Genomic DNA, 12,941 nt, shown 5'->3' on the forward strand with positions numbered 1-12,941 from the left:
ATTCTGTCCTGGGTGTTGAATATTCAAGCATTTACATTTGTTATGTTGCATACATCTTTGTATTTTCGTGTTAATTTATTGGCTGTTGGAGAATGTTAAATAAACAGCAGCCATTTCCCGCACGCGGTGTGCTAAAAAAGAGAAAGAGAAACAGCTTTTCAGCAAAAATGCACCCGCCATTCCTAAGAAGAACATAGCATTATAATTTCTGTCTTTGTCTTCCCACTCTTAGAATAGAAGAGAATAAAATAACAGAGTTGGAAGGGACCTTGGAGGTCTTCTAGACCAACCCCCTTCTTAGGTGGGAAACCGTTCTCCACTTCAGACAAATGGCTATCCAACATCTTCTTAAAGACTTCCAGTGTTGGGGCATTCACAACTTCTAGAGGCAACTTCTGTTCGGTTCCACCACAAAACCGCAGAGGACAAAATCGCGCTCGACGAAAGCGCGCATTTGACGTCATCACAGCGCGACGAAAACATCGCGCTGTGATCGAAAAATGTAAAAATAAAGCGAAAACCTTACCCTAACCCCCCCAAACCTAACCCTAAACCTAACCCTAAACCTAACCCTTAACCTAACCCTAAATCTAATCCTAAACGTAACCCTTAACCTAACGCTAAACCTAACGCTAACCCTTAACCTAACGCTAAACGTAACCCTAACGCTCTAAACCTAACCCTAACCCTTAACCTAACCCTAACCCTAACCCTAAACCTAACCCTTACCTTTATGTGAATCGGTTTGCTTTAATTTTAATTTTATTTCAATTTTTAATTTTTTTCATCGCGCTGTGATGACGTCAAATGCGCGCTTTCGTCGAGCGCGATTTTGTCCTCCGCGGTTTTGACGGGTCACGCTTCTGTTCCACTGATTAATTGTTCTCACTGTAAGGAAATTTCTCCTTAGTTCTAAGTTACTTCTCTCCTTAATTACCGTTATTTTTTGGACTATAAGACACACCTAAGCTTAATTTTTTGTTTATAGTTTTTGGCCTCCACGCGTCCCGTTTTTGCCCTCTCCAGCATCCAGAAGGACTCTGCAGGCCAAAAACGGGCCCTCTCTGCATCCCTTTCCTGCCTAAGGCAGTACTAAAACTCACAGTGCCCTGGTGATTGGTCCAGAGTCATGTAGCCAACTTTCATGCCTAAGGTAGGATAATAGCAATAGCAGTTAGACTTATATACCGCTTCATAGGGCTTTCAGCCCTCTCTAAGCGGTTTACAGTGTCAGCATATCGCCCCCAACAATCTGGGTCCTTATTTCACCCACCTCGGAAGGATGGAAGGCTGAGTCAACCTTGAGCCGGTGAGATTAGAACTGCTGAACTGCAGATAACAGTTAGCTGAAGTGGCCTGCAGTACTGCACCCTAACCACTGCGCCACCTCGGCTCCTCCTGGTGATTGGCCAAGTCACCCAGCTGGCATTCACGCCTAAGGTAGGACTAGAACTCCTAGTCTCCTAGTGATTGGCGTCACAAACTCACCAGAAGATGGTGAATTACCCAATCCTCTTTCATAGCCAAGACAGAACTAAAACTCACTGTGGTTGTCACCCATCTGGCTTTTGTGCCTGAGACAGAACTAGAACTCACCATCTCCTGGTTTCTACGCCAGCACTTCATCACTAGAGCAAACTGGGCTGTGAACTGGATTTGTGCAAAGAACTCCCTGGTCATAGTTGGTCACCTGCTCCTTGGAAACAAAATGTTCCCCAAATTACAACTATTTAGGTCTAAAGGGGGAGGGGCATCTGAAGATCTGGGTAGCCCCAAAACCTGTTCTGACCGAGGCTTCCCCAAAAAGCATGAGGCAGAGTCCTGGTCCCAACAAAACCCCTTTTATTAAACAAATGTGAATCTCTCACATTCACATTCAGCCAAGGCCTGGCAAACAGTCTTTCAAAGGAGTATTTATGACCACCGACCTTATCTAACTTGGAAAGCTGCCATGTAAACATTTTCCAAATGAAGTGCTGTGCAAGGAAAGGCTGGGCACAGAGTCTCTGAGATTCACGGACAGATCTTCACACTCCTGAAACAGATCTAATGACCGAAGGAATGAATTGTTTCCTGCAAAGGCCCCCTCCCCTTTCGCTCCTCTTTTGCTTCCTATGGGAGGGAGCCAATCACCTTCCACCTGTGGCTTTACTCCCAAGTCTACCATGATTTCTGAGTTGTTCTTTAGTTCTGGAAGCTCTGCGCATGCGCACACAGGCTCCAGCTGTTCCTCTGCCTCACTGCTGTCTAGCTCTGTAGGCACCTGATCACTGCCAGATGGCCTCGGCCCTGTCTCTGCCTCCAACACAGAGCCCTCGTCTGAGCCTTCCCCAGCCTCCAGGACTGGCCCATCTTCCTCCCCAACCCTCCTCACTGTCTGACTCTGCTGCCAGCTCTGCTGGCCACTGGGTGGCCACCACAAAACCAAGCAGTCTTTTACGGATCACGATCCAGACTCAGCCCCCAGACCCTCCGAGAAGACCTTCAGAGTCTCAGGTACACAGGTACAATCACCAAGGTATTGATGGTGTCTGGCTCACAACTGATGGACCACAATCACACCCAGTGGCCTCCTGTAGAGATTTAACAGCAGATGTGACAGCACTGAGAGGCCTGAAGTCACCACGGCAAACCTCACCCTTTCACACCCTCTGCTGGGTGTGAGGGGGGGTGTAAAAAATTCCTTCTCTAGCTGTGGACTTTTTTCCAAGGATGACTTCAGGCTCACGCAGTGCGAAAGAGTGAGAAAAACCCCTGGGGTGTGATCTCTGCCATTCTCACAGGTTTTGGGAGCTACCCCCAAACCGAGGTGTTGGTTTGGGGTGCCACAGAGGAGAAAGATCAGGTCGAATGCAAAGAAAGCCCCCCCCCAAAGACGAAGACCAGAAATCCAACCACCCAGGGGGAAAGCCCCATCCACCCACCCACCCACCCACTCCCTTTTGAAATGGTAGAAGAGGGTGAGGGAGTTTCATGGGTGGAACCCCAAATGCTGGAGCCTGCTCCCTCCTTCTTTCTCTCTCTCTCTCTCCTTCCTGCCCGCCTGCCTTTCCCTCTTTCTCCTTATTTCTTCCTCCCTTCCTCTTTCCTTCCCATTTCCTTCCTTCTTTCCTTCTTCCTTTCCATTTCCTTCCTTCCTCCTTCCTTCCCATTTCTTTCTTTCCTTCCTATTTCCTTCCTTCTTCCTTCCCATTTCCCATATTCCTCCTATTTCCTTCCTTTTCTTGTTCCTTCCCATTTCCTTCCTTATTTCCTTCCTTCCCATTTCCTTCCTTCTTCCTTCCAATTTCCTTCCTCCTATTTCCTTCCTTCTTCCTTCTCATTTCCTATCTTCCTCCTATTTCTTTCCTTCTTTTCTTCTTCCTTCCTATTTCCTTCCTATTTCCTTCCTTCTTCCTTCCCATTTCCTTCCTCCTATTTCCTTCCTTCCTTCCTTCCTTCTTCCTTCCCATTTCCTATCTCCCTCCTATTTTGTTCCTTATTTTCTTCCTTCCCATTTCCTTCCTTATTTTCTGCCTTCTCATTTCCTTCCTTATTTTCTTCCTTCCCATTTTCTTCCTCTTCCTATTTCCTTCCTTCTTTCATTCTTACTTCCCTTCCTCCCTATTTCTGCCTTCTCATTTCGTTCCTGCCTGCCTGCCTTTCCCTCGCCCTCCTTCTTCCTCCCTCCCTCCTATTTCCTCCTTCCTATTTCCTTCCTCCCCTCCTTCCGATTTCGTTTGTTCCTCTCTCCCATTTCCTTCCTTTCTTTCCCCCTTTCCCCTTCTTTCTTACTTCCCTTTCCTCCCCCTCTCTCTCTCCCTCCCTCCCTCCCTCTCTCTTTCTCCCTCCCTTTTTCTCTCTCTCATTTTTCCACCCGGAAGTGTTTGGAGTCGCCCCCAAACGTGCCCCCTCCGTGATTTGTGTGACTCTTTCAACAGCTTCTCCCCCCCACCCCCACGCTGCCGATCCACGGGAGCATCTGTCTCTCCCTCCCCTCCCCACCATCCCCCGGGGCTCTCAATACCCTCCGCACACCCGAACCAAGCCCAGCCGGTCGTGTGAACGTCGCGTCTCGCAGGCCCGGGGAAACCCCCCCCCCATCCTCCTTCCCGATTCCCTCTTTCTCCCCCCCCCACCCCCATTTCTCCCGCGGCGGCGCTGCAGTTCCGCGCCCGTCCAGGCGGCGTCGCTGCGGAGCGTCCGCCTTTTGTGGTCCTGATGCTGCGAGCGGCATTTCGCCTCCCTCTGCATCTTCTCTGGTCGCCGCCCGCAGCTCCCGTCTCCGCGCCGCCCGCATCCTCCTCCTCCTCCTCCTCCTCCTCCCGTGCGGCGCCCGCCCGCCCAGCCGCGTCGGGACCCGGGGCATGGCCAGACTGCCGGCCAGCGAGCCTAGGCGGCAGGCGCAGCCCCAGCAGCCGCCGCCCCGCGCCTCCCCCATGAGCGGCGGCGCCGACCCGGAGGGCATGAAGGATCTGGATGCCATCAAGCTGTTCGTGGGCCAGATCCCCCGCAACCTGGAGGAGAGGGACCTCAAGCCCCTCTTCGAGCAGTTCGGCCAGATCTACGAGCTCACCGTGCTCAAGGACCGCTACACCGGCATGCACAAAGGTAGGCTGATGCCCCCCCCCCACCACCTCTTTCATCCCACCCACCCACCCCCGTCCCCAGGTCGGCCCTCTCCTCTTCGGCCTGCCTGGATTCCCTATCTTCCCCCCCCCTCTTTCTCCCCAAATCTGTCCCCCATTAAATGGGAGGGACTACAAATCCCATATCAGGATGGGAGCTGTAGTCCGAGACAATTGGGGGGAGGAGCCCCAGGTTGGAGAGCAGGCACTCTCCGCCTCCCGGTGCTCTCTGCCCTCCCTCCCACCCACCCACCTACCTCGCTTCCCCCTCTTCCGTTGGGTTTCCTGCATCCCCCCCCTTTTTTTTAAAGCATCTCCTGGGTGTTTCTCCATCTCTCCCCCCCCCCTCCCTTTCACATTTCTCATTTCCTCTTCATTCGCTCCCCCGGTCTTTCCTGCCTTTCATTCCGGCCACCCGGCTTACGCTCAAACACACGTCTGCCCGCGCACACACCCGCACATGTGCGGTTTTCTCTCTCTCACACACACACACAAACACACACCTTCCCCCCCCCTTTTTTTTTTTGCTGTCCACCCAGATGTTATCCAAAGATGTCCCGTCCGTTTTTTCCCCCCCCTGCGGAGCAAACAATGACCCCTTGTCTTTATTTTATTTCAGATTTGCCCCTACCCTGTGGTCATCTCTTGGGGTGCACCGTGACATGGTCAGAGTCCAAGCCCACTCACACCTACACACACACACACACACACACACACACACACACACACACACAGAGGACTCCAGGCCTGACACTCAGGGAAGGCCCTGTGGCTGGTATCAGCTGGGCTATTCTACTGTTTGCAAATTAAAATCACGGTGCGTTGGGAGGGAAAGATCCTAGATCTCCTATCAGCTGAGCTTCCTTCTTTCTCACCCCATAACCATCTCCTTGTGGAGGTTTATAAAGAAGAGGGCTGGGTGGGTTTCAAGCTATTCTCCAAAGCACCTGAAGGCAGGACAAGAAGCAAGGGATGAATTAAGGAGGAATAATGTCAGGAATTTGGCATGTCTAGTCTAAGGAAGATAAGGATTTGGGGGTGACACGATAGCAGTCTTCCAATATCGAAGAGGCTGCCCCGAATTCTCTAAAGCGGATAGAAACTAATCAAGGAGAGAAGCCAACCTAGAACCAAGGAGGAATTTCCTGAGAGTGAGAACAATTAACCAGTGAGATGACTTTCCTTCAGAGGTTCTAGGTGCTCCAACACTGGAAGTTTTAAAGAAGAGATTGGACAACCATTATAAGGTTTCCTGCTTGAGCAGAGGGTTGGACTAGAAGACCTCCGAGGTCCCTTTGAACTCTGTTATTTTGTTATTATCTAGAGGCCTTTCTCGCAACACTTGTGTCTCAACCTCTTCGGTTATCTTCACCTTATTTTTTTAATTCCTGCACCCAAATTCCATCTCTTGTCTCCCTTTCCCTCCCCCCCCCATCACTGCTACCAACCAGTCTCATTTTATATTTTTTTCCAGCCTGTGGGCCACTCCCTTCCAACTCTCTCCTGTATTTCAATGTGTTTTAAAGATAATAATAATAATAATAATAATAATAATAATAATAATAATAATCCAAGCATATTACGAAAATACGTTACGACGCCCTAGGCCCCTGGGTGGGGCCCGACTAGTAACCAATGCCAAATCTGGCGAAACAACTGGCCGCTGTGATACAATTGTATAATAATAATAATTGGCACACTGGGTGCTATTCCAAAAGCACTGGAATTACATTTAAAACAGTTAAAAATTGACAAAATCACCATCAGTCAAATGCAAAAAGCCGCGTTGCTTGGATCTGCACGCATATTACGAAAATACGTTACGACGCCCTAGGCCCCTGGGTGGGGCCCGACTAGTAACCAATGCCAAATCCGGCGAAACAACTGGCTGCTGTGATACAATTGTGATAATGATGATGATGATGATGATGATGATGATCAAGGAACTGGAAGGTTTGTGAAAGCAGAGGGAATGCGGTTGCATTTAAAAAATATTTTTACGTTCAAGAAACAAATGCAAATTTGGGAAAGGGATCTTGGTAACTTAACCTAGTTGATCAGAGCTAAATACAAGTGCTGTGTGTTTGGTTTTTTAAAAATTAGATTTTAAAAAATAAATTCCTAATGGAGATTCAGGTCATAGGGCAATGATGATAAACCTTTTTTTAGGGGCTTGGCATGTCAAAAATAAAAAAAATTGGGAAATGCCTAACTTGATTCTGTTGGTGTGTCACCAACACGCAAACCAAAGAGGAACACTTCTTTACATATTCATTTATTTTACAAAAGCACAAATCTTATTCATGGGTGGTGCTTTGTATTATATAAAGAAAGATCCAATGAATTACAAGTAAAATTAACTTTCAAAGTGAAAGCACATCCCGTTTTCACGCAGCCTTTGAAAATCACACAAATACGGGTGTCTTTGAAGAATCCAGGTAGTCCTCGCCTTACAATGGTTCATTTAGTGACGGAAGATACCACAACACTGAAAAAAGCGACTTATGACCCTTTTCCACACTTACGACCACGGTAGCACGGTCACATGGTCAAAATTCAAACCCTTGGCAACTGACTCATACCTATGACGGTTGCAGTGTCCCGGGGTCACGTGATTCCCCTTCTGCGACCTCCTGACAAGCAAAGTCAATGGGGGAAGCCAGATTTGCTTAACGACCTCACGATTCAGTTCAATCACTGCAGCGATTCACTTAACAACTGTGGCACAAGAGGCACAACTTACTTAACAGCTGCCTTGCTTAGCAACAGAGGTTTTGGGCTCAGTTGTGGTCATAAATCGAGGACTACCTGTATGCAAGAACCTGGCTGTGCCCTCATCACTTTGACAGGAATTTAATAAGATTTTTTGATTAACTGAATCTATATGTGATTTATTAAATGAGATTTATTCATTAACTAAACCAGTTTCGTTAAGTTACAGAAACAGTCATACATAAATATACATATGATTTATATAGATTTGTATAGGACTACCTGTATTTACAGAAGAATTTGCAGGTCACAGGTAGTTAGTTACTTACTTACTTAGTTACTCCACTTACAACTATTTGCTTAATAACCATTCAATGACATAATGGTGCTGAGAAAAAGAAGAAGAGGAGGGAGGAAGAGAAAGAAAGAGAAGGAGAGAAGGTAGGAAGGAGAAGAAAAAGGGTAGGAGTAGGGAAGAGATAAGGGAAGGAAGAAGGGGATGGAGAGGAGGAAGGAAGGAAGTAGAGAAGGAAGGGAGGGAGTAAGGAAAAGAAAGAGAAAACAAGGTGGTGTCTTAGCAGGTGCGAAGGATGGTAAACAAAGCATTCTAAACTATACCTTATAACCTTCCAAATGGGATAATAATAATATAAGAATGGCAAAGAAAAAGAATAATTATGTGAATGTATATCGATAATCTGTATGTAAGAGAACAAATGACAGTAAAATATATATAGCATAATATAGGTAAATAATATCTGGTCATAAGTAGCTAAGTTTAAATAAAGAAAGAAAGAAATGTACATACAAATGGATAACGAATAAGGAGATTATGAATGAAAGATGGAAATGTATAGTAGGGAAAACACTAACTGCAAAGAAACCGATTCGGAACTGCTGTATGATATACGATGGAACTTATTGTTCCTATGTTGTTTCTAAGTTATGTGTTTGTTTTTGTTGATGTGCTTATGTGTTTAAAATAAAAGAAAATTATCACCCATAATGGTGCTGACTTACAAGTGGTAATTAGCAGTGATCATTGCTGGAGCATCCCGTAAGTCACATGAGCAAAAATTGGGCACTTGGCAACCACCAACATGTATTTACAGCCACATGGTTCAGTGAACAACTGCAGGGATTCGCTTAACAACTGTGGCAGAAAAAGTCGTAAAATCAGGCGTGCCTCACTGAACAACCGTCTCGCTTGACAAAGTCAATGGGGAACCCAGATTCACTTCAAGTTATGAAGGCTCCTTATGCCTTAAGCTCTGGGTGTTGGGGTGGTGGCAAAGAATCACCGCAACACCTGGAATTTACCCACACATCTGGAACTCACCCCTAGAGCCTTAGGGCTAGAAGGGGCCTTGGAGGTCTTCTAGCCCAACCCCCTTCCCAGTGCAGGAGTCCTCACACTATCCTGGATAAATGAATGACAGGTGGTGCAGTGGTTAAATGCAGCACTGCAGGCTACTTCAGCTGACTGCAGTTCTGCAGTTCGGCTGTTCAAATCTCACCGGCTCAGGGTTGACTCAGCCTTCCATCCTTCCGAGGTGGGTAAAATGAGGACCCGGATTGTTGTTGGGGGCGATATGCTGACTCTGTAAACCGCTTAGAGAGGGCTGAAAGCCCTATGAAGCGGTATATAAGTCTAACTGCTATTGCTATTGCTATTGCTTTTCTTGAAATTCTCCCATGATGGGGCACCTGAAGATGGCCCTCTGGTCAACTTCTCACCTGCAACAGGTGGGACACCCTGAATTGCTGAAAGGTGCTCCTAGTCATAAAACAATTGGTGGCTCAGTGGCTGAGATGCTGAACTTGTCGATCAGAAAGGTCGGCAGTATGGCGGTCCGAATCCCTAGCGCCGTGTAACGGAGTGAGCTCCCGTTACTTGTCCCAGCTTCTGCCAACCTACCAGTTTGAAAGCACGTAAAAATTACAAGTAGAAAAATAGGGACCATCTTTGGTGGGAAGGTAACAGCGTTCTGTGCGCCTTCGGTGTTGAGACTCATGCCAGCCACATGACCACGGAGACGTCTTCGGACAGTGCTGGCTCTTCGGCTTTGAAACGGAGATGAGCACCGCCCCCTACAGTTGGAAACGACTAGCACATATGTGCGAGGGGAACCTTTACCTTACCTAGTCATAAAACAAAGACTAAATCCATTGAGTATCAACGGTTGGGCAATAAAGAATAGAATTAGAGTGGAGTATAATAGGAATAGGAATAGGAATAGGAATGGAATAGGAATAGGAATAGGAATAGGAATAGGAATAGGAATAGGAATAGGAATAGGAATAGGAATAGGAATGGAATGGAATGGAATGGAATAGAATAAGGAATAAAGAATAGAATTACAGTAGAGTATAATAGGAATAGGAATAGGAATAGAATAGAATAGAATAAGGAATAAAGAATTACAGTAGAGTATAATAGGAATAGGAATAGGAATAGGAATAGGAATAGAATAGAATAGAATAAGGAATAAAGAATAAAGAATAAAGAATAAAGAATAAAGAATAAAGAATAAAGAATAAAGAATAAAGAATAAAGAATAAAGAATAAAGAATAAAGAATAAAGAATAGACTGGACTTGACTGGACTGGACTGGACTGGACTGGACTGGATTGGACCGGAACAGAACAGAACAGAACAGAACAGAACAGAACAGAACAGAACAGAATAGAATCTGTTAATAAAGTTTCTAAACCTTTTTTTGGTTTGGCAAGCTTCTGGTGGCAAGCTGTTCCACTGGTTAATTGTCCTCACTGTCAGGAAGTTCCTCCTTAATTCTAGGTTGCTTTTCTCCTTGATTAGTTTCCATCCATTGTTTCTTATCCTGCCCTCAGGCGCTTTGGAAAAATAATTTGACCCCTCTCTTCTTTGTGGCAGCCCCTCAAATATTGGAACGCTGCTATCACATCATCCCTAGTCCTTCTTTTCTATAGACTAGCCATACCCAATTCCTACAACTGGTCTTCGTATGTTCTAGTTCTCCAGGCCTTTAGTCATCCCAGTTGCTCTTCTCTGCACTTTTTATTTTTATTTTTTACCAAGTCTCAAGATCTTTTTTGTAATGTGGTGGTCAAAAAATGGAAGAAGACCCAAATGAATGAATGAATGAATGAATGAATGAATGAATGAATGAATGAATGAATGAATGAATGAATGAATGTTAAATAGGATAAGGAAAACATATCTTCAAAACATGTAAAGGTAGGAGGGAGAATGCTGAAATGGTGTAAGAGCCCAAACGGAGGGAAAATGAGATCCATTGTTTGCATTAGTTGACTTTTAAAGGCTTAGAGGTGTTTTAAAGCTCCACCAGAACAACACTTGATTTATTTATTTGCATCCGTCCTTCAGTATTTTTTACCAATGACTCCAGAGGCAACCATATCCAACACAATCCTTCCTCTTCCTCCTTTCACTGTCTCCCCCCCCCTCTTTCTAGTGTGGCTCTTTAACCACTAGACCAAACTGCCTCTTACTTTCTTATTGAAGCTTAAGATGTTTGCCGAGTTAAGCATAAGGGTGTTACATTGACACAAGCCATGGTCTTTTGTTGACCTGGGCTTACCTGGCTTAAGAATCTTCTGAGAACTCAGCCAGGTGATTGGCCAAAAGCTACCCAGGTGGCTTTCATGCAGAGGGCAGGGCTAAATGGTATGATTGTTGTGCTTTTTAACTATGTATAGTTTTGTGTTCTTGTTAAATTGTTTCTATCCCCCCCTTCCCTTTTTGAGTTGTGAGCCGCCCTGAGTCCCCTTAGGGAAAAGGGCGGCATACAAATGAAATAAATAAACTCTAAAACTCTAAAACTTGCAACCTCCCAGTGATTGACTCAGAAATCCAGTTGGTTTTCACGGTTAAAATGGGACCAGAATTCAGGGTCTCCTACTTCCTGGCCTGGTGCCTTAAATGTGTTATATAGACACAGTCATGGTGTTTCGTTAAGCATAAGCGTTTCAGCCGGTAAGCTACTCTAACCAACAATCATGGTTAAATTTAATTTTTATTTTTTCCTTGTACGTTTTTAATTCTTTCCATTTATACTTTTGTTATATGCTTTTATTACGATGTTGCAAACCTCCCCAGCATCACTTTCGGGCCAGATGGGCGGTGCAGAGATGGCACATTTCAATCCCTAAAGAAATCCACACAATTTAGCTCTCCTGTGGCCAGGAGTTCGGCGGGCTAATTTTAATACCCTGACTTCGAGGAGAATTAATTATCTGGTTTTGGAAGGGACTACAGAAAACTATTTCTGGCTTTGGAAGATGGGATTGCAGCTGTTAATTTTGCCACCTTCTTCCCTGGCAACTTCAGATCCTAATTTTGGCCCACCATCCTGGTTTCATCCACACTCATATTCAGAAGTCCCAGTTGAGTGCAATAAATCCCCCCCCAGGAGTGGGTTGAACAGCTGGGAAGTGCCAGAATATGTGGCAGGTGGGCTGGTTTTTGCCTTGCGAATTCTGCAGATTTGGTGTGTGTGTGTGTGTGTGTGTGAGAGAGAGAGAGAATATGGTTACACTCGTAGAGCTGCTGAAATCATGAGTAATTTTTCCTCTAGAGAATTCCTGTCTGCTATTCACAATTTTCTTTGAATTCCTCCCAAACACAGCAGAATAGTGGAAGGAAATTATGCAGGGTGGGGGGTGGGGGGTGTAAAAACTCTAAAGGTCAACTTGATGGCGTCTCCCCCCCCCCCCAATGAACACAACTGGACTATTTAATGTGTAGAAGAAGCGGGGGAAAAACAAGGAAAAGAGAGATCAAAATTGAAAATGGACCAGACCCAACAAGGGGCTATAGATGAAAAAGATACAGGGGAAACAAATTCCTGAATCTATTCTATTTTCCCCCCAGAAATTTACCATGAAGCTAGCTAGCTTTCTTTCTTTTTTTTTTCTTTCTTTCTTTCTTTCTTTCTTTCTTTCTTTCTTTCTTTCTTTCTTTCTTTCTTTCTTTCTTTCCTTCCTTCCTTCCTTCCTTCTTTCTTTCTTTCTCTCTCTCTCTCTCTCTCTCTCTCTCTTGATGATTGATTCAAAGTCACCCAGTTGGCATTCTTGCCTAAGGCGGGACTAGAATTCGCCATCTCCAAGTGATTGGCCCAAAGTCACCCAGCCAGCTTTCATCCCTAAGGCAGGACTAGAATTCACAGTCTCCTAGTGATTGGCCCAAAGTTCCCCCGCCTGGCTTTCATGCTAGAACTCACCATCTCTTGAGGATTGGCCTAAAGTCATCCACCCAGCTTTCCTGCCTAAGGTGGGACTTGAACTCACTGTCTCTTGATGCCTGGCCCAAAGTCACCCAGCCAGCTTTCATGACAAAGGCAGAACTAGAACTCACCATTTCCTAGTGATTGGCCCAACGTTCCTCCACCCAGCTTTCATGCCTAAGGTGGGACTAGAACTCACTGTCTCCTGCTTCCTAGACCAGTGTTTCTCAACCTTGACAACTTGAAGATGTCCGGACTTCAACTCCCAGAATTCCCCAGCCAGCGAATGCTGGCTGGGGAATTCTGGGAGTTGAAGTCCGGACATCTTCAAGTTGCCAAGGTTGAGAAACACTGTCCTAGACCAAACTGCTACTGCTGGGTGGAAGAGTGTGTT

At 45.8% G+C, this 12,941-nt stretch overlaps 1 protein-coding gene across 1 annotated transcript in view; it reads left to right on the forward strand.

Annotated features, from left to right (window-relative positions):
• The first annotated feature begins 4,346 nt into the window (after positions 1-4,346).
• Positions 4,347-12,941, forward strand: part of CELF5 (CUGBP Elav-like family member 5) — an 87,738-nt gene continuing 79,143 nt past the window's right edge. Inside the window, exon 1 of the mRNA XM_087705005.1 lies at positions 4,347-4,590. Within this exon, the coding sequence (XP_087561131.1) occupies positions 4,347-4,590 (244 nt within the window). The remainder of the gene's footprint in view (positions 4,591-12,941) is intronic.

Source organism: Thamnophis sirtalis, unplaced genomic scaffold (genome assembly GCF_051295495.1).
Source record: "Thamnophis sirtalis isolate CommonGarterSnake01/CBP01778 unplaced genomic scaffold, rThaSir2_p1.2 scaffold_1, whole genome shotgun sequence".
NCBI lineage: Eukaryota > Metazoa > Chordata > Lepidosauria > Squamata > Natricidae > Thamnophis > Thamnophis sirtalis.